Here is a 20,835-nt window from a genome sequence, read left to right as displayed (position 1 = left end):
TTTTTTAAGAGAGGGAGAGAAACATCAATGTGTGGTTGCCCCTCATAAGCCCCCAGCTGGGGATCTGTCCCACAATGAAGGCATGTGTCCCAACTGGGAATCAAACCAGTGACCCTTTGATTCACAGGCCAGCTCTCTATCCACTGAGCTACACCAGCCAGGGCAATTGATAGATTTTCTGTACAGAAAATCAATGAGGAAACAGCAGCCTTAAATGACACACCAGACCAGATGGATTCAATTGATATTTTCAGATCATTTCACCCCATCGCTGCAGAGTATATGAGTTCTGTCCAGCAAGTCCAGCCATTGTTAATATAATGACAACAGTTTGCGTGACACTGATGTAACCTGGCAGCCAAGGAGAGTGGACTGGGATGCTCATGTGTGAACAATGATGACTTCACTGTACTAGTCAGTGGGGGAGGTAGATGCCGTTGAGTGAGCATGTGTACTGTGTGGCCATCACATTCAAAATGACTCAGCAAGTAGATCAACAGATCTGTATCAAATTTTGCATGAAGCTTGAACATTCCTCCATGGAAACTATTCAGATGATTCAGAAGGCTGCAGCTGTGGGCAACTGGTGACTAGCAGCTTCATCTCAACAACACACCACTCAATGCCTCATGTCTCATGCAGAGTTTTTTTTAAGATGTTATGTATTTATTTTTTGGAGAGAGAGAGAGGAAAAGAGAAAGAGAAACATTGATGTGTGAGAGACACTGATCGGTTGCCTCTTGCACACCCCAACTGGATACTTGGCCTGCGACCCAGACATGTACCCTGACCAAGAATCAAACTGGCAACCCTTCCATTAGCAGGCTGGCACTGAATCCACTGAACCACACCTGCCAGGGCTCGTGCAGTTTTTTTTTTTAATGTTAACATTGAAAAAAGGGTTTTTATTTAGTTTTTTAGAGACAGGGGAAGGGAGGGAGAAAAAGGAAACATCAGTGTATGAGAGATACATTGATCAGTTGCCTCTCACATGCCCCCAATACTGGGAATCAAAGTGGTAACCTTTCAGTTTTCAGGCTGGCATTCAATCCACTGAGCCACATCAGCCAGGGCCCCTGCAGAGGTTTTTTTTTTTTTTTTTTTTTGGCAAAACATCAAACCACCCAGGTGACTCAGCCCCCCTACAGCTCATATTTGGTGCCCTGTGACTTCTGGCTTTTCCCCCAAACTAAAATCACCTTTGAAAAGGGAGAGATTTCAGGCCTTTAATGGGATTCAGTAAAATACGACAGGGCAGCTGATGGCAATTGGGAGAACTGCACGAGGTCCCAAGGTGCCTACTATGAAGGGGACTGAGGAGTCATTGTCCTATGTACAATGTTTCTTGAATCTTGTATCTTCTTCAATACATGCCTCTATTTTTCAGCTATATGGCTGGATACCTTCTGGACAGACCTTGTGTGCGTGTGTGTATATGTGTATATGTATATATACATACATACATGTATTTCCTAGTTCTGTCCACTGAGAGGACCTAGAGACAATGGCACTCTAGTAACAATGAGAATGCCTAGCACTCAGACCTTGGGCACTACCTACCATTTTCCATTAAAAGGACTCCAGTGCTGGGGCAAGGAAAACACATTTTTGTTTTTTTTAAGGTCTTATTTATTTTTTGAGAGAGGCGAAGGGAGGGAGAAATAGAGGGAGAGAAACATCTATGTGTGGTTACCTCTCAGGTACCCCACACTGGAGACCTGGCCTACAACCCAGGCACAGGCCCTGATTGGGAATCGAACCAGCAACCCTTTTGTTCACAGGTCGGCGCTCAATCCACTGAGCCACACCAGCCAGGGCAGAAAATACATCTTATTGTGTCACAAAGTAGGGAAGAATTCCAAGAATGAGGGGAACATGTCTAAAGGACATAGGAGCTAGCTTTGAGAAATAAAATAATGATAATAGTGGATAACTCATTAAGTAAAATAGAAATGAGTCTGTACCGAAATATTTTAAAAACACAAATAATTAAGTGGGAGAGTAGAAATTGCTGTAGCTAACATGCCAACTAATAAATAAAAAGGGAATGATGGAAATTTGAAAGTCCATATTTAGCAACCCATCACAGTAAAAATTAACTCAGGCAAGAATCATCAATGGATGCTAAAACTAGTGGATGCAAGGTTAATAAGAAATAAAATATGTGGTCTCGAATATATTCCAGAAAGCAGTTCATATTTACTTACCAATGACTAGATACGCAGCAGACACCATGTTTACTTTAATCAGTGATGGAAATTGGCCTCGTGGATCCGTTGGTGTGCTGCACTGACAATGTATCACTTCTGTGGTTTGCTTACCCAAAATGCATCCACTCAGTCTAATCATTAGGGGATATCAGACACATTCAAGTTGAGGTTCATGCTACGAAGTGGTTAGTTAGCCTGTGCTCTTCAAAAATATCAGTCATGTAGGATAAGTAAAGACTGAGGAACTGTTTTGTTTTGCAGCTGATGAGACATGACAACTCAATGCAACTTAGGAAGGCCTTTGTTAGGACAATCAGTGAAATTTGAATGAGGTCTGTGGATGAGTGGTATACCTGTATCAGTTTATTTCCTAATATTGATGGTTGCACTGTGGCCACGTAGAAGACTATTCCTGTTTTTTGGAAATAAACACTGAGGTATTAAAGGGTAATGGGGCAAAATGACTCCATTGGTGGTTTCAAACGAAACACGCAAAGAGAGAATGATAAAACGTTAACAACGGGGGAAGCTGGGGGAAGGATGGATGGCAATTTTTGGTGCTTACTTGCAACTTCTCTGTAAATATGAAAGTATTTCAAAAATCAAAAATTTGAAAATGTTAATACAAGTCAACCAGGGTGGGGGAAGCCAATGTGATCTCACAGTACACTAGTGCAAATCTAGCCAGAGTGAGGCTCTGAATTGTGTGTGGGTCAAACCTCACTGGAACATGGGATTTGGCTCTTGGATGGTGAGGTGAGTACATCATATGAGGAACAGCTGCAGGGTCCAACTTCTGTCTTCAGTTCTCCAAAGGGCATCTGGGACAGGGAAGCAGACTTGGCAGAGGAGGACAAATTTCTATTCAGTATGAGGAAGGGCCTTTTGCCAGTGAGACAGGCAATAATGTGCACTGAGCAATCTTGGGAGTTTCCTGTCACAGGATGTGTTCTAACAGAGACTGGACAATCAATTCTCAAGAGTATCATGAAGACATTTCATGAATCCAGTCAATGCGGGGCCCAGGGACCACTAAGGGCTTTTCCATGAAAGACTGTGGTTCTCTGTTTTCTTTAGGTATTGGGAATAGAGCACTTCTGGGATAAAATGCAACCTGTGTTGGACTGGGACGAACATTTTTTGTTCACATGGGGCAAGAGTCTCCTAACTCTTTTTTAAAACTATTTTATTTATTTTTAGGGAGAGGGGAAGGGAGAAAGAGAGGGAGAGAAACATCAAATTAGTCAGTTGCCTACCACATGCCCCCAACTGGGGACCTAGCCCACAGCCCAGGCATGTGCCCTGATTGGGAATTGAACCAGCAACCTTTCAGTTCACAGGCCGGCACTCAGTCCACTGAACCACACCAGCTAGCTGAGAGCTCCCTAATTCTTGCAGTTCTATGGAACTGCTGAGAGGACCAATGTGCAAGATCCTTTCCTAGACAATCATCTTGCTCTCCCATGGGCTACTTCCATTTATAATTCTCAGCACTTTGGAAAATGAGCTGGTCACAATGGTAAATTATTTCTGATGCTTTTATTTTAGAACATGCAATTTAACTACAGGAAAACAGGGCCTGAGAAAACAGATACAACAACTAAAAGTTTAACTATCATTGCAACATTGAACATCTCAGGCGATGCTCCTCTGAGCTGCTGCTTCTTCCAGCAGTCTTCAGTTCTTCTTCATGAAATAGTGAGACCTTTTCTTTTTCTCCAGTGCCTGCACCAGCTCTCCATACAGAACATGAATCTGGGAAAGAGATGAGCAAATAGATTTCTTCAGGGGAAAGGATATGTGGGAAAGCCTCCCCAACCCATGGTGATGGCACAGGAGTCTAACCTATACCCAAGCCACACTGGGGCGAAAATACAGTACTCTCTTGGGGAAGGGGGACCCCATCACACTAGGTTCATTTTTTTAGGGACAGGCAGCTATCACATGGGAGAAGCTACCTAAAGCATAAATGATTTTTTAAAAAGATTTTATTTATTTTTAGAGAGAGGGGAAGGGAGGGAGAAAGAGAAATATCAATGTGTGGTTGCCTCTCCTGTGCCCCTAACTGGGAACCTGGCACGAAACCCAGACATGTGCCCTGACTGGGAATGAAACTGACGACCTTTTGGTTCAAAGGGCGACGCTCAATCCACTGAGAAACACCAGCCAGGGCACATAAACGATCCTTTGCTCCTATTTGGCAACAAGTCTTTTTGTCTACCAAGCCTCTCCTGGTTAGCTTAATGGCCCAGAAGCCTGCAACTCAGTGGAGCTCCTGAAGAAAATACCTTTTCACACAGTCACAGAGGCCAGCACTCTCCTGTGCGCACTGGCACCGACAGGGATGCATCTTTCTGGTGCTCACTCTGGGCATTCGTCTTAATTAGACTCCATCCACTGTCCCTAAGCTTCTGACCGTTCTCCATCCTTCCTGGTTTCCATGCTAAGAAATTATTGTCTACAGTCCCCTAACTCTTGCAGTCCCACGGAACCACTGAGGGGAACAAAAATCAAGATCCTTTTCCGGCCCAGGAAGGTAGCACCAAGGCCGTACTGAGAGCCCAGAGAGAAGCTCTCTGCCCTGGGTCATGCTGCCCCCCTTCCAGCCCTCTCCTTCCTTACCTGAGTTTCGTAGACTTTTTTGAGAGAGCCAAGGTGGTTAACAAAACGCAGTGACAGGCCACACCACTTTTCAGCAGGCAGATACTTTCCGTTGCTGTAGAGGAATATTCCAGTATTCCAAGACATGATCATCAGCCAGAGAACCTCCATTTCCGGGTAGCCTTCCTGAAATCCAAGAAAAGCGTCTTTACTGTCACGATCAGGGACTGTATGGGTACTGCATCCCATTGTCAGGAAATAATGGGCACTCCACTAACACCAAGGAGGGAGCCACAGCCTCCACAAGCAATCCTGTGCTCCTGGAGCACAGGAAAGAGCACCTAGAAGCTTTGTCAGCTCTAGAATGGTCTGGATCAGACCTCATGAAGCGACATAAACCGAAGAAGCCATGAGGCCTTCCTGGACTGAGTCCTGCTCTCCCTGAGCGGGAGAAAAACCTGTGTCCTGTTTGGGGCTTCCCTTGGCGCTGTCCTCAATCAATGATCTCCCCAGTACCTTGCCTCTGATTTTCAAAGAAGGCTGTCAAGAGGTACTTTTATTGAATCTCTTAATTTCCTTGACCTGAATCAGTCTGTGTTTGGAATAGAAATTACATTAACCTTTATTTTGACTTTTTTTAGGGAGAGGGAGGCAGAGGGAGAGAGAGAGGAAGAGAAATATTCATGTGCAAGAGAAACATTGATAGGTTGCTCTCCTACACGCCCAATGGACCCACAGCCCAGGCATGTGCCCTGACCAGGAATCAAACCTGTGACCTTTTGCTTTGCAGGACGACGACCATGAGACATGCCGGTCAGGTTTTAATGTTTATTTTTTGAACAGAGAGACAGAGAGACAGAGATTTATTTTAAGGAACTGGTTCACACAATTGTGGGGGCTGGCAAGTTTGAAATTTGTAGGGTAGGATTTCTACGTTATAATTTTTCTAAAGAAGTTATTTATTTGAGGGGAAGGGAAGGAGAAAGAGGGATAAAGAAAGGGAGAAAAACATGGATGGGCTGCCTCTTGCATGTGGCCCAAGCAGGGACCAAACCCACAACCCAAGCTTGCACCATGATTAGGCGACCCTTCACCTTGTGGGATGATGCCCAACCAATTGAGCCACACTGGTCGGGGCTCTACGTTACAGTCTTGAGGCAGATTTCCTTCTCCAGGAAAACTCAGTTCTTGCCCTTAAGGCAAAAATTGGTTATGGAGGGTAATCTGCTTTGCTAATATCAACTGATTGTAATTTTTTAAAAGATTTTATTTACTTATTTTTAGAGAGGGAAGAGAGAGAGAGAAACATCAATGTGCGGTTGCTGGGGGCCATGGACTGCAACCCAGGCATGTGCCCTGACTGGGAATTGAACCTGTGATGCCTGGTTCACAGCCCATGCTCAATCCACTGAGCTATACCAGCCAGGGCTGATTGTAATTTTTTAAGAGATTTTATTTATTTATTTTAGACAGAGAGGAAGGGATAAAAGAGAAACATCAATGTGTGGTTGTATCTTGTGCACCCCCTACTGGGGACCTGGACTGCAACCCAAGCATGTGCCCTGACTGGGAATTGAACCAGCAGTCCTTTGGTTCACAGGCTTGTGCTCAATCCACTGACCCACACCAGCCAGGGCTGACTGTAAATTTTAATAAATATTAATCTTTGCTGGTGATAAAATCTACCTGGCTGTGAACAAAGGGTACATTTCTAATATGGTCCCTTTGCCTTATGAGTGTCTTTAATATGGCTGATCAAAAGATTTTGCACTAGTGAAAAGGATTAGTATAGGAAGCAACTTTCTCAGTTCTTGTATAGGAGATGGACGCAAAGGGAACACCCATGTGCTCATTCCATGTTAAGTCCTTCATCTACACTCTAGGTCTCAGGTACCTGGGAGAGGAAGTGCAATAGGCGACTCGGTGTCTCAGCTGTAACTCACTCGTTGGGATGTATAAAAAATTCCTATGCAGAAAACACTATGAGAATAAGGGGCTAAGAGGGCAAGACAAAGCTCTTATCCTAAAGGACACATAGTACCTTCGGGGAGGGAGACAAGATATCCACGTGTGAAGAGGACTACACAGGGTGTGTGACTAAGGGCGAGTCAGAGCAACACAAGCATCAGGTGTTCCCATTCAGTAAAAGAAATGAGCATTAGGCCAGCATGGTCAGAAGACATCTAGTTTCTCTACGTGAAATGCCGCCCCCATACCTATCCACTTGGCAAACATCTATTTTTTTCTTCGAACTTACAAGCAGAGTTACTTAACTCTTGTCTCTGTTCCCATAGCAAGTGTTACGTTCTTCTAACACAATTTAGCAGGTTGTTTTTTTTTTTTAATCCTCATCTGAGGCTGTGCTTTACTGATTTTAGAGACAGATGAAGGGAGGCAGAGAGGGAGAGAAACATCAATTGTGAGGGAGAAACATTGATCAATTGCCTTTCATACGTGCTGCAACCAGGGTGGGAACCCACAACTGAGGTATGTGCCTGGACCAGAAATCCAACCCGCAGCCTTTTGGTATATGGGATGACGCTCCAACCAGTCACACCAGCCAGGGCACAACTTGTCAGGTTGTTTTGAAACTGTTTATATATTTATCTCCTGCAGACTGTTGATCTCCTTGAGGCACAGGAATTTTGCATGTTCATCTTTGTATCCTCAGAACCTAACACTGTTCCTGGCACATGACAGGAGCACAGTAGCTGTTTGCTGAATGCATGAATCAATGAATGAACAAATGAATTGATAGCTAGTCAAATGCAACCTACTCGGCGAGTCTTTCCCTGACTCCCTGCAATTTATTATTCCCACTGCTTTGTTCCTCTGGCACTTTGCTCATGGCACTACAGTACAACAGCGCCTATAACACTGTGCTGCCTGTCTCCTCCACTAGGGCTAGGAGTTCCTTCACAGCACAGTGTCACCTACCTTTGTATACTCACAGGCAGGCGCAGTGTCTGGCAATGCGATTTTAACAGAATGAATGAACAAACAACTGAACAAACAAACAGGGTCTTTGGGTAAATGAGATCTAGATATACAGAGGTTGTTGGAAATGTCCAGAATTGGCAAACAGATAGACACAGAAAGCAGACTGGTGCTTGCCAGGGGTTGGGGGAGGGAGTAATGGAGAATCACTATTAATGGTTATGCGGTTTCTTTTTGGGCTTATGAAAATGTTCTGGAGTTAGATACTGGTGAGAGTTGCATGATTTTGTGAATCTACTGAATGGACTTGTATACTTTAACATTGTAAAATTTATGGCATATATATTCTGTCAATGAAAATTACAAATATATAGACATACAGAGAAAGAGAAGGGCATTCCATATGGGCAGAACAACAGAATTGAAACTTGGATTGTGCCTGAGACTGAGCATATCTCAGGGAGACTAATAGTAATTTGGCTTAAGCAGACAATTTATGTAGGGAAGTTAATTGGAAATAGGACTGGAAACGTAAGAGAGGGTGACCTCAGCATTTCCTAAATGCTTTTTCTCACAATAGTAGCACTACGTAAAATGATAACAGATGGTCATAAAATTAGGATTCTTGAGTTAAATTATGTTTTGGAAATATTGCATTCTGAACATACCCCTTTGGAGCATTGTAATGCATGTTAGTTCATGAAAAGTTCTGGGATATATTACAGCAAAGAAACTATATAACTTTGTTTAATCCAGGGTATGTACATTTTTACTGACATCTTGTATAATTTAATTTGTGAAATATTGGGCTAGAATATAAAGGTTTTTTTTTTATAAGTCACAGATCTTGGAATTTCTTCTGCTGGTAATGAGAAGTCACTGAAACTTTATGAGAAGGTAAGCAATACGATGAAATTGAAGCTTTAATGAGATTAAAATGCCAGTGGTGTTTAGAGCACATCCAGGTGAGAGAAAACACAGGCAGCAAGATCTGTTTAAATGTTATAAGTCTAAAGATGATGTGATGAGGGTCAGAGCTAAAACAGTGACAATGGAAAGTGAAACATGCAAGAAACAAGCCCTGGCTGGCATAGCTCAGTGGATTGAGCGCAGACTGGGAACCAAAGTGTCCCAGGTTCGATTCCCAGCCAGGGTACATTCCTGGGTTGCAGGCCATAATCCCCAGCAACCGCACATTGATGTTTCTCTCTCTCTCTCTCCCTCCCTCTCTCTCTCTCCCTCTCTCTCTCTCTCTCTCCCTCCCTCTCTCCCTCTCTCTCTCTCTCTCTCTCCCCCTCTCCCCCAGGTGGCGCCCCTCCCTTCCCTCCCTAAAAATAAATAAAATCTTTGAGAAAAAAAAATTAAAAAAAAAACATGCAAGAAACAAGACAACCTGGTAACTTACTCGATATGAAGAATGTAAGCTAGGTCAATGACAAACACCATATGATCTCGCTTATATGTGGAATCTCATGAACAACATAAACTGACAAATAAAATAGAAACAGAGGCATGGACAGTCCATGGAACAGACTGACAGCTGTCACAGGGGAGGGGGACTGGATGAAAGCAGAAGAAGGGATCAGCCAAAAAACATACATTTATGACCCACAGACACAGACAGCAGTGTGAGGATGGCCAGAGGGAAGGCGGGTGGGGGCTGGTGGGGGTGGGCAAAGGGGAGGGATGGGGACATCTGTATTAGCATGAGCAATAAAAAAGAAAATGGCTTTAAAGTACATAGTTCGAATGGCTGAGAGAATGTTGATCCTGGTGAAAGAAGAAATTGGAAAACAATGTTTCTGGGGATATAGGTTCAAGCTAAATGATAAGTTCTATTTTAACTTGGAGTAAGTTGGAATTGAGGTAACTCTGGAGATACCACATAGGCTGTTGCAGATATGGACTAGAACTCAGTAATGGTTGAAGTGTATTAATTCACTTAAAGAACAGAGTATAGCCCTGGCTGGTGTGGCTCAGTGGACTGAGTGCCAGCCTGCAAACCAAAGGGCTGCTGGTTCGATTCCCAGTTGGGGTACATGTTTGGGCTGTAGGCCAGGTCCCCAGTTGGGGACACGTGAGGGGCAACCACACATTGATATTTCTCTCCCTCTCTTTTTCCTTCCCTTTCCCCCTCTCTAAACAAACAAACAAACAAACAAAAATCTTTTAAAAAAGATGCTAGGCTCCTTCAGCCTGGTGGGGCTTTGGCGTCTGCACTCCCTATTGGGGGATTACTACCAGGCCATCAGGGTGCTGGAGAATATCAAACTGAACAAGAGGAGCATGTACTCTCGTGTGCCAGGGCACCATATACTATTATTATGGTTTTGCATATCTGATGATGCGTCGCTACCAGGATGCTATCCAGGTCTTTGCCAACAACCTCCTCTACATCCAGAGGACCAAGAGCATGTTCCAGAGGGCCACATACAAGTACGAGATGATTAAAAAGCAGAATGAGAAGATGCATGCACTGCTGGCCATCACCCTCACCATGTACCCCATGTGTATTGACAAGAGTATTTACCTCCGGCTGCAGGAGAGATACAGGGATAAGATGCTACGCATACAGAAAGGTGACCCACAGGTCTACGAGGAACTTTTCAGCTATTCCTGCCCTAAATTCCTGTCCCCTATATCTCCCAACTATGATAATGTGCGCCCCAGCTACCACAAGGGGCCCTTCTTGCAGCAACTAAAGGTGCTTTCTGATGAAGTGTAGCAGCAGGCCCAGCTCTCAACCATCCGCAGCTTCCTTAAGCTCTACACCACCATGCCTGTGGCCAAGCTGGCTGGCTTCCCGGACCTCACTGAGCAAGAGTTCCAGATCCAGCTTCTTGTTATCAACCACAAAATGAAGAAATCTTTACCTAGCTCAGCCATCAGCCTGTCAACCGAGTAAAGTTTACTGACATCAAGGACTGAAATGTTTTAAATAAGTCTCAGTAAAGGATCTTCTTTGGAGCAAAAAAAAAATTATAAAAAGGGAAAAGAGAATCAGCTTAAGAATAACCCACAACCTTCGGACCAACTGGAAAAGCAAATTTCAATAACAAGGCAATCAGTGGTCAATAATGAAGGCCAGGGTGAAGAAAGAGGCCATCAAATTTGTCTAGGAGATGGTAATTCGTAGCTCTGCAGAGGACAGTGTGGCTAACAGTGCAGAGAATGAGGGGGAAAGAGCAGCTCAAGATGAGTTCAGACAGGTAGGCATAGCCTTGGAGGCCACACTCAGGATTCTGGTCTGTACGAACAATGGGAAAGCTACTGAAGATTAAGCAAGGCCGCACACTGAAAATTGTAAAAGCTCACTCTGGTTCCTAGATGAAGAAAGCCATAGAAGAAAGCAAGAGATTTAAGGAGACCAGCGAAAAGGCTCCCACAGTAGCTGGGGTAAGAGACGGTAACTTGAACTAGTTTGGTGACGGTGGAAGATGGGAAGAAGTGAATGAATTTGAGATACTTCAGAGGTAGAATTGATAGGACTTGCTGACAGGTTAGGAATGGGAGTGAAGGGAGTTGAAGGTAACTCCTAGATGTCTGGCTTGGGCAACTAGAAGAATGGTAATGCCATTCAATGAGTTAGGGAACACTGCAGGAGTTATATATTTTCATTTGCATTAGCTGTCTTCCTGTCCAGCACTGCTCACACAAATCAATTAATCTTAAATTAAAAAATACATCCATGTAGCTACTCAGCCCAGACTGACATTGATTTGCCTCTGTGAGACACAAATCAGTGCCAGCAAATGGAGGTGTTTGCTCTGAAGATTTTCTGGAGCTCCTAATTGAAGCCAGTTTTCTCTGTCCTCAACATCTTAATAAATATGGCAGCCATACATATCTCCAACAAAACCACAGGTGTCCTGGAACACAGATGACTATCCTATTAGGCTCTTCTTAGGGTTCCTGAAGTGAATATTGTGTACATCAGCTTTACTGAGATATAATTCACACACCATACCCTTTACCTAGTTAACGTGTACAATTCAGTGGTTTTTCGTATATTCAACAGTTCTGCGACCATCACTGCAATCAGTTTTAGAACATTAACATCTCCCTGAAAGGAAATCCTGGGACCATTACTTCTCCCAGAAATAAAGAATGCAATATCTGAGATAAATAATACACTGGAAGGAATAAACAGTACATTACATGAAGCAGAGGATTGAATCAGTGTTTTGGAAGAAAAGGTAGGAAAAAAAAAAACAACCAGGCAGAGCAGAAAAAGAAAAAAGAATTAGAAAAAACAAGGAGAGCTTAAGAAACGTCTTGGACAACAAACATGAAGTGTAACAACCTCCATATCATGGGAATACCCGTAGGAGAAGACAGAGAGCGAGGGATCAAGATGACCCATCAGTAGGTGAGTGGATAAAACAACTATGGGACATTTACACATTGCAATTCTACTCTGACATAAAAAAGAAGAAAATTTTACCCTTGCAACAGTATGGATGGAGCTGGAGAACATTACGCTGTGAAATAAGCTAGTCAGAGAAAGACAAATACTATATGACTTCACTCATATGTGGAATCTAATGAATAAACTGTTTCCTGAAAATCCAGCAGTTTCTTCCACCACTCCAACCCCCACTGGTTTTCACAGCCAGAAGTTACGGGAATTTATCTTCCTGGCACTGGACCTTGGGCTGTGTGGTCTGGCCTGGGGCTGGGATCACCTGCTCCCAAAACATCCCTCCTGGTTATCATCCACCACATGTGGATGTGGGAATAACCAAGCCCGTTTCACCACCGCTGCCACCTCTCTGTGCCACACCCTGTCCCCTTGCCTCTCTACCTGTCTCCATGTCTCTGCCCTTCCTACCCATCTGAGATGTTTGCAGCTTCTTTAATTAAATCTTTGGTTGTCAGACTTCCATACAGTTAGATTTTCTAACAGTTCTGGGTGTTATTTGTTTTGAGATTTTGTTGTAATTCTTTTTGTGGATATGTGAGAAACGAAGCGTGTCTACTTATACCTCCATCTTGACCCTTTGTAATTTTTAAGACATAATACAGTTCATATCCTTAAAATTAGCTGAAAGTGTAATATCACTGCTTGACTTACGGTGTGGCTAAGAAAGCTCAAAGTATCATCAAAAAAGCCCCACAGTTCTTCCAGGGAACAGATTTCTTCCTTTGGCACCCCTTCTGGCACCAGCAGGTTAACCAACTTGCGCATGCAGTTGCTGAAATCAAAAAGAGAAAATTCATCCCGTAAGGAAAGAAATCATTGGTTTCATGGCTAAGGTAAGTAAAATATGGATCCCATCCCAGACTAAGAGCTTTAAAACATGTCTGTTCTTCACCTAATTTGATCCGGCCTCCAACCTCAGAAGACAGATTTTTGAAGCTATAAAGGGGGCTGACCAACCTTTCCTTTTATTATGACTGTCCTTCACTTTTTTTGAGTTTGCTACACTATGGAGTTATGGCTGTTTACTGTATTTTATGAGCTGGTTAAATCTACAAGCACTTTAAAGTATTTTGTTACATCTTCAAATAGGCAAGGGCACTGGGATTGAAATTGGAAATAATTCCAGGAGAACTGTCTCACAAATCTCAGAAAAGGAAGACTTTAATGATATTTTCCAGAGAAAAATCACATAAAATCTATTTTTCCCCATTCCTAGGCATAGAAAACACAAAATCTCCAATAAATAATAGGTCATATTATATATAGCACTTACTGGCCCTTAAAGAAAAGTGGTTTAAAAAAATCTGTGGCAAATATAGCAAAATGTTAACACTTGTTAAACTTTAGTGGGGGATGCATTGTTGTCTGTCATATCAATCTCTGTCTGCATTTGGCATATTTAAGTAATTTTAGTATATATATCCTCACACAAAGAAGCAACTCTCTGTCTCTTTTTCTCCTTTGGGAAAACCAGACTCCTTGCCTTGGCTAATTAAGTCTTAGTCCGTAATGCAACCCTGAATACAGAGCTGTTCTGAAGGCTTTTCAGTTCAGGAGTTACAGAGGTGCCCCAATAACTTTTTAAAATGGGCCAGTGGAGTATGATTGATGACTACTGCTCATTTGGCTATCAGAAGGCCTGCATACAGTGCTGAATTACAATTACTAACCTGTATTTCAGAACATCCAGTGATTCCTTCTTTCTGTAGATCCACAAAGCCCGCTTCAAGGCATTTACAGCAATGGAAGGATAGTAGGCAGGTGTTTCCAGTGCTAAAGCTACAGGAAAGGAAGAAAGAAGGTTGTGAGTACAATAATCCCATCCATTACAGTTTCCATCCCAGGCTACAACTTTCTTTGTCTAATAAATTAACAAAACATACAAACACACACAAAAAAATTTTATAAAATTATGAGTCTGTGGTGGCTTTCAGAAATAGCTTCTGCTTTCTGGACAGAGTAACATAGTAGGGATGACCAGGTTACATCTTTCATTCAGCAAACATCACCAGAAAATCTACTGTTTCTCTGACCCTGCCCATAGTAATACAGGTGAAGCAATAATCTCATGAACCAGAGTCAAGGAGGGGCACAGTTAAGACAGAAACAGAAAGCAGATGAGTGAAAGGGCAGTAATCAAAAAATGGATTTATACTATAATCTACTGTTTTTTTTTGTCTGATACCAAAAACAGGAAACAGTTGACATGAGAGTGAGCATCCAAGATAACAGACCCTAAAAGTTCCAGATGCATTTACCAAGCCTCTAGAATTGGAATTCCTTTCTACAATGAGCAGTGGCAACCATCACATGCCCATAAAGAATATACCATCTGCTCCATGTCTCTAGGACTTCTGCCTTCGGAAGACAAGGAAAGACAAATGTGACTCTTGTTCATTCAGAGCTACTTAATACTTTTATGAACCATACACAGGCTCCCGGGGAGGGTGAGAAATAAAACAAGGAGATAATTAGGAGGAGATAATTCTTGCACTCTATCCCTACAGAGGTTTGGGGTCCCCAAATACCACTTACAGCCCAACCAGAAATTTGGGAGTGGCAATTGTGTTAACAATATTACCAATATTTCTCAGTACACTTGAAGAAATTGCTTAGATTCCAACACCTTTGATTAACGAAGCAGTCATTTATCATTTCTAGCTAGCTGAGCAGAACTAAGTTTGAGCCCCTACTCCCGCCGTTGTGTAGTTATAGACCTCAATTCCCCACATAGAATAAATAGGAGCACCTATTGTGAGCAATGCACTTAGTGAGGGTTTATAATAAGTATTGTACAACAAATCTAAGTAATTATTCTTTATGATCCTAAGGAACTTATAATCTTATATAAAGAAAAAGGTAAATGCTCAAATGATTATAATACAAAATGGTTCAAGAATGTCATTAGGGGAAGAAAAGCAGAGTGCTATGAGGAAATGTGAAGAGAACAGAGAAGAGAGATAAAAAATTAGTGCAATTTAAAGGGGTACTAGCCTTTCAAAATCATAAATATAAGTCTTACCTGCAATCGTTTCCAGTGTTTTGCTTCCCAAATGAGGCAGTTCCCACACTGGTTGCAGGAAGCTTTCCAGTAATGGATCATTCCTTTTGGCTTTAATTTCAAACTCATATAGCAGAAGCAATGTCTCACATGGATCATTGGAGAAGTCCCCTACAAAAGAGGCAAAAATGCATTTCATTATTCTCTCCTATTCTAATCTCTCCTCTGGGAAGATTTCCTTGTTGAGGAAAATTAATTTGACTTACAATTTGAACCTTATTCCGACTTCTGTGGACATATTTTTTTTATATTTTAAGTGCATAAACTCATCAATACTTTATACACCCTGTATTGTGATCATTAGCATTGCCCATATTTCCCAAAATTATTGCCATGATATTCTTAAATAGCCTGAAAATGTCCTGCTGTTTTCTAATTCAAATCCATTGTTTACCTGTCTCACTTTAATGACTGAAGTAACCAGAAGATACAGAGCTGTATAAACTAACTGTGGCTTTATTTTAAGCAAAGGAAAATTTCCAAATTGTTCCATTTAGTCAGTTAACAATATTTCCTGGGTATCACCATGGACAGAATTTTGTATCAGGTGGCATGTACCATACTATGTAGGATGGTTTTCATTCACCCCGTTACACTGAACTTTCAAAAAAAGTGCTGAGGCCTAGCATATATGCAATAAGCTGAATGAGGTGCATTGATCTTAAACAGCCTGATAATTTTCTATGTATGTTTCAATCCATATAACTGCTACCCAGATTGTGATATAGAGTACTTCAAAATTTTGTTTCTTTCCAGTCAATACTACCTTAGCAGAAGTAACAACTATTTTGACTTTTATCACTATTGATTGTTACCTGTTCCTGAACTTCATTGCTAGTACATAGATATATTATTGCACTTCACTTTAACAACTGAAAATCAATTAATGTCACACGTCATATCAACATAATAAGAAACAGAAACCAAATGATGATCTCGATAGAGCCAAGAGAGTATCTGACAAAAATCCAACATCTTTTCCTGAGAAAAACAATGTTGTTCCTTGGTTCCTAGCACACAGCTCTTAAAATTCTTGTAATTTCCTGGGTGATAGAAATGTTTTCTATTCTAATGAGGTCACTCTAAGTGGGCTCCTGGATGGCTCCTACATGAGGACTAGTCACCGCAAATATCAAACTGATTAAAATTTTCATCCCCACACCCCATTCTCTTGAGAAGAAAGAAGGGCTGGAAATGGATTTAATGACCTATCATGCCTATATGATGAAGCCTCCAAGAAAATACCACACATACAGGGTCTGGAAAGTTTCTGGATTGGTGAACTCATGGAAGTCCTGGGAGGGTGATGCCAGGAGAGAGCATCGAAACTCCATACCCCTTCCCACATACCTCTCCCTGTGCCTCTCTTCCATCTGGATGTTCATCTGTATCCTTCATCACATCCTTTTATAATAAACTAGTAAACATAAGAAAATGTTTCCCTGAATTTTGAAAGCCACTCTTAGCAAATTGATCGAACACAAAGTGAGAGTTGTTGGAACCTCCAATCTATAGCTGGTTGGTCAGAAGCCCAGGAGACAATCTGGACTTGCTACTGGCATCTGAAGCGGGAATGAACCCGTGAACTGTGGGATCTAATGCTGTCTTTGGGTAGACAGTGTCAGAATCGAGTTGAATTGTTGGGCACCCAGCTGGTGTTGCAGGGAATTGCTTGGTGTGGGAAAAAAGTTTCCACACATTTGGTGACCAGAAATGTCAGAAGTGAAGTGTTCTCCATGAAGGCAAAGGAGACAGACAAGACAGACACAGGAGTAGAAAAAACACTTTTACGTTTTTCTTCTTTAGGTTTGAGATAACCTAACAATAAAAAGGACAAACAACCCAATGAAATGGGGATAGGGCTTGACAGACAAGTCCTTTTTTTCCAAAGAAGATACATAAATGACCGATAAACACATGAAAAGATACTCAACATCATCAGTCATTAGGGAAATGTAAATGAAACCACGATAAAATAGCACTTTATTCTCACTAGGATGGCTATAGTCCAAAAGACAATTATGTGGCAAGTGGTGGCACAGAGGTGGAGAAATGAGAACTCGCATTCGGTGCCTGTGGGAATGTAAAATGGTGCAGCTACTGTGGGAAACAGTGCACATTTCTGCAATAAGTGAAATGTATAATTATCGTATGACCCAGTAATTCTATTCCTACACATAGACCCAAAAGATTGAAAGCAGGGACTCAAGCAGACGCTTGCACACCAATGTTCACAGCAGTATTTTTCACAATAGCAAAAAGGTGGAAGCAGACCAAGTATCTATCAACAGATGAATTGATAAGCAAAATGTGGTATATACAATGAAATATTATTCAGCCATAAAAAGGAATGAGGTACTGATATGTCACAACATGGATACACCTTGAGAACATTATGCTAAGTGAAATAAGCCAGTCACCCAAGGACTAATATTGTATGGTTCCACTTAAATGAAATATCTAAGACAGGCAAAATCATAGAGACAAAAAAGAACATTAGAGGTTAACAGGGACTGAGAGAAAGGGAATGAGAAGTTACTTTTTTAAAAAATTTATTGCTGACACTATTACAGATGTCTCCATTTCCTGCCCATGTTTGCCCACCTCTACCCAGGCCCCTCTACCCTTTCCTTGTGGCCATTCTCACGCTACTGTCTGTGTCTATGGGTCATTCTGCATATAAGTTCTTTGGCTAATCCCTTTACCTTCTTTCATCCCCACTCCCCTCCTCCCACTGAGATCTGTCAGTCTGTTCCATGTACTCATGCCTCTGTTTTTATTTTGGTCATTAGATTCCACATGTAAGTGAGATCACATGGCACTTGTCTTTCACCACCTAACTTACTTCACTTAGCATAATAATCTCCAGGTCCATCCACACTGTGGCAAAAGGAAATATTTTCTTCCTTTTTATGGTTCTGTAGTATTGTATTGTATAAGCATACCATAGCTGTTTTATCCACTCATCTACTAATGGGTACTTACCCGGGCCATTTCCAGGTCCTGGTGGCTACTGTAAATAAGGCTGGTGAAAGGGGTTAATCTCCAAAATACATAAAGAACTTATACAACTCAACACCAGGAAAACAAACAATCCAATTAAAAAAAAATGGGCAAAGGATCTGAATAGACACTCTCCAAAGAGGACATATAGATGACCAATAGACATATGAAAAGATGCTCAATGTCACTAATCACAGAGATACAAATTAAAAACACAAAGAGATACCACCTTACAGCTGTCAGAATACCTGTCATCGATAAATCAACAAGCAAGTGCTGGCATGGTTGTGAGGAAAACCTAGTGCACTTGTTGGTGGGGATGCAGACTGGTGCAGCTACTATGGAAAGCAGTATGGAATTTCTTCAGAAAAGAAAAAATGGAACTGCTTTTTTAACCCAGTGATCTCACTTCTGGAAATTTATCCAAAGGAACCCAAAACATTAATTCAAAAGAATATATGCACCCCTATGTTCACTGCAGTATTATTTACAACAGCCAAGATATGGAAGCAGCCCAAGTGTCTATCAGTAGATGAGTAGATATAAAAGCTGTGGTACATTTACCCAAAGTAATCCTATTTGGCTGTAAAAAAGAAGAAAATTTTATCTTTTGTGACAGCATTGATGATCCTGGGGAAAATTATGCTAGGAGAAATAAGCTAGTCAGAGAAAGACAAATACCATATGATTTCACTCATATGTGGAATCTAATGAACAAACTGAACTAACAAGCAAAATAGAGACAGACTCATAGAGAGCAAGCTGACAGCTGTGGATGGTGGCAGGGGCTGAAAGAATGGAGGGATTGAGCAAAAAAGAAAAAGAGCTCATGGACACGGACAACAGTGTGTTGACTGTGGTGGGGAGGGGTGGAGGTGGAAGAGGGTGGAAGAGGGATAAATGGTAATGGAAAAAACACAATAAAAATGAACTATTAAAAAAAGAGAATGACAGACCAATAATTTAGGATTATTAGGAAACAAAATTCATTGACATTTAAAAAATAAAAACACTATGACTAAATAGAGTTTGTTCAAGAAGTGCAATGATTAGTTAATTTTAGGACATCTATTATAATTCAAAATATTAATACTTAAAAAGAGAAAAAAATGGTTATAGAATCTGAAAAGACATGTAATTCATTATCTATTGATTTTTTAAAATTCTAACTAAAACAGGAACAGATGGACACAATATTTAAAAGTCTATCTAAAAATAAAAGCCAGTACCAACCTCAGTGAAGAAACAGGAACAAGATACTATGTAACTTCAAAATGTTCAACACTATTTTTTTAATTTATTTTTTAATTTTAATTGTTCTGTTTACTACTATTTTGATTACTATTTCACCACAAAATGTTACCAGTATCTGATGTCGGGGTTGTGGTTTAGAAGACTGTTTAGCCTATATTTAGTCAAAATTAAAAGTTGATTAAATTAGACAGACAATGAGAGCAATAATGTCATATATATGCAATACCATATTTGTATAAAAAGCAAAATAAAAAATATTTTTACTCCAAGCAGTGTACCAGGGAGTCAAAATACAGACATACGGTGGGGAAAAATTAGTTCTAAAAGAATCTTTTTGACTGTTTATCAAGTTCTGGCACAAATTTCTGCTGACAAAAGACTAAGTTTTTGGGGTTTCAAACACGCTTTGTAACTGCATCATCACCAAACTCCCAGTTCCCACTATACCTGTTTGCTTCAGGACAGTCCAGATCTCTCTGCATTCATGGATCTGCTCAAGAGCACGATTCAGAAAACGGGACTATTTGCCAAAAATGAACAAAAAAATTAGTTTCAACTAAACAAAACTTTAACCAAATTAATATTATCTTGATATCATTTTCATGAAAAACAGCTAAAAATAAAATGATCGTTTAAACTGAACATTTTAGGATTTATATAGAAACATTAGCCTCTACTTGTACTTTTTCTTAATGTCCCAGGAAAATGAGGATTAAATAGAAAATCTGAGCATTGTCAATTTTTTTAATAATCTAGGAGAGAAGAGAAGCACTACTGGGATGGTGGTGTGAGGAGCTCCATGAAGCCTCTCCCCAACAAAGCAACCATAACTGAAAGTGACAAGACGCGATCATGAAAAATCTCAGGAAATTGGCCTAAGGGCATATAGCAAATCTATTCCAAGAATCTATAAGTCTCAGTAAGAACAGTGAGCACCTGTGGCAGTTTAGTCATGATCTGCTCACCAGACCCCCAGCTCAGTGTGAAGTAAGTACTACTTTAAGTGGGTGTGGCCAAGAAGATGGGGCTCCCTCTATCCTCAGACTCCATGCTAGGAATTCCCAGAAGGAACACACTGCCATTACTTCTCATCTCTCTTCCCCAGGTCTGTATTGCAGAAACTCTATTATAAAACAAGCCCAACTGAGAGGCCTGGAGCTCTGTTCCTCTACCCAGTGCCTATACCAGGCACAGCATCCTGAGAATACTAGGTCTCAACTGCCCTTTATCTCAGCTTGCTCATAGGATAGGGTTTCCATGATGGGAAAGGTAAGCCAAGAATGTCAGGGACTATGACTCCTGCCCAGTCTTCCACTCACAGAGCTGGACTATAACTCTGATAGAAA

The 20,835-nt window shown here is 41.3% G+C and overlaps 1 protein-coding gene and 1 pseudogene across 1 annotated transcript in view; one reads left to right on the top strand and one right to left on the bottom strand.

The window, feature by feature from the left end:
• Positions 1-3,743: 3,743 nt before the first annotated feature.
• TEX11 (testis expressed 11) overlaps positions 3,744-20,835 on the bottom strand; it is a 125,598-nt gene continuing 108,506 nt past the window's right edge. The window contains exons 24-29 of the mRNA XM_028523075.2: positions 19,937-20,009; positions 15,194-15,343; positions 13,842-13,950; positions 12,823-12,943; positions 4,833-4,997; positions 3,744-3,965 (exon numbers count right to left, since the gene is read on the bottom strand). Of these exons, the coding sequence (XP_028378876.1) occupies positions 3,888-3,965; positions 4,833-4,997; positions 12,823-12,943; positions 13,842-13,950; positions 15,194-15,343; positions 19,937-20,009 (696 nt within the window). The 3' untranslated portion in view covers positions 3,744-3,887. The remainder of the gene's footprint in view (positions 3,966-4,832; positions 4,998-12,822; positions 12,944-13,841; positions 13,951-15,193; positions 15,344-19,936; positions 20,010-20,835) is intronic.
• On the top strand, positions 9,915-10,717 carry LOC114504802 (annotated as a pseudogene).

This window comes from Phyllostomus discolor, chromosome X (assembly GCF_004126475.2).
Source record: "Phyllostomus discolor isolate MPI-MPIP mPhyDis1 chromosome X, mPhyDis1.pri.v3, whole genome shotgun sequence".
Taxonomy (NCBI): Eukaryota; Metazoa; Chordata; class Mammalia; order Chiroptera; family Phyllostomidae; genus Phyllostomus; species Phyllostomus discolor.
The sequence above is the reverse complement of the archived record's forward strand: the minus strand, read 5'-3'. Positions and strand labels throughout refer to the sequence as shown.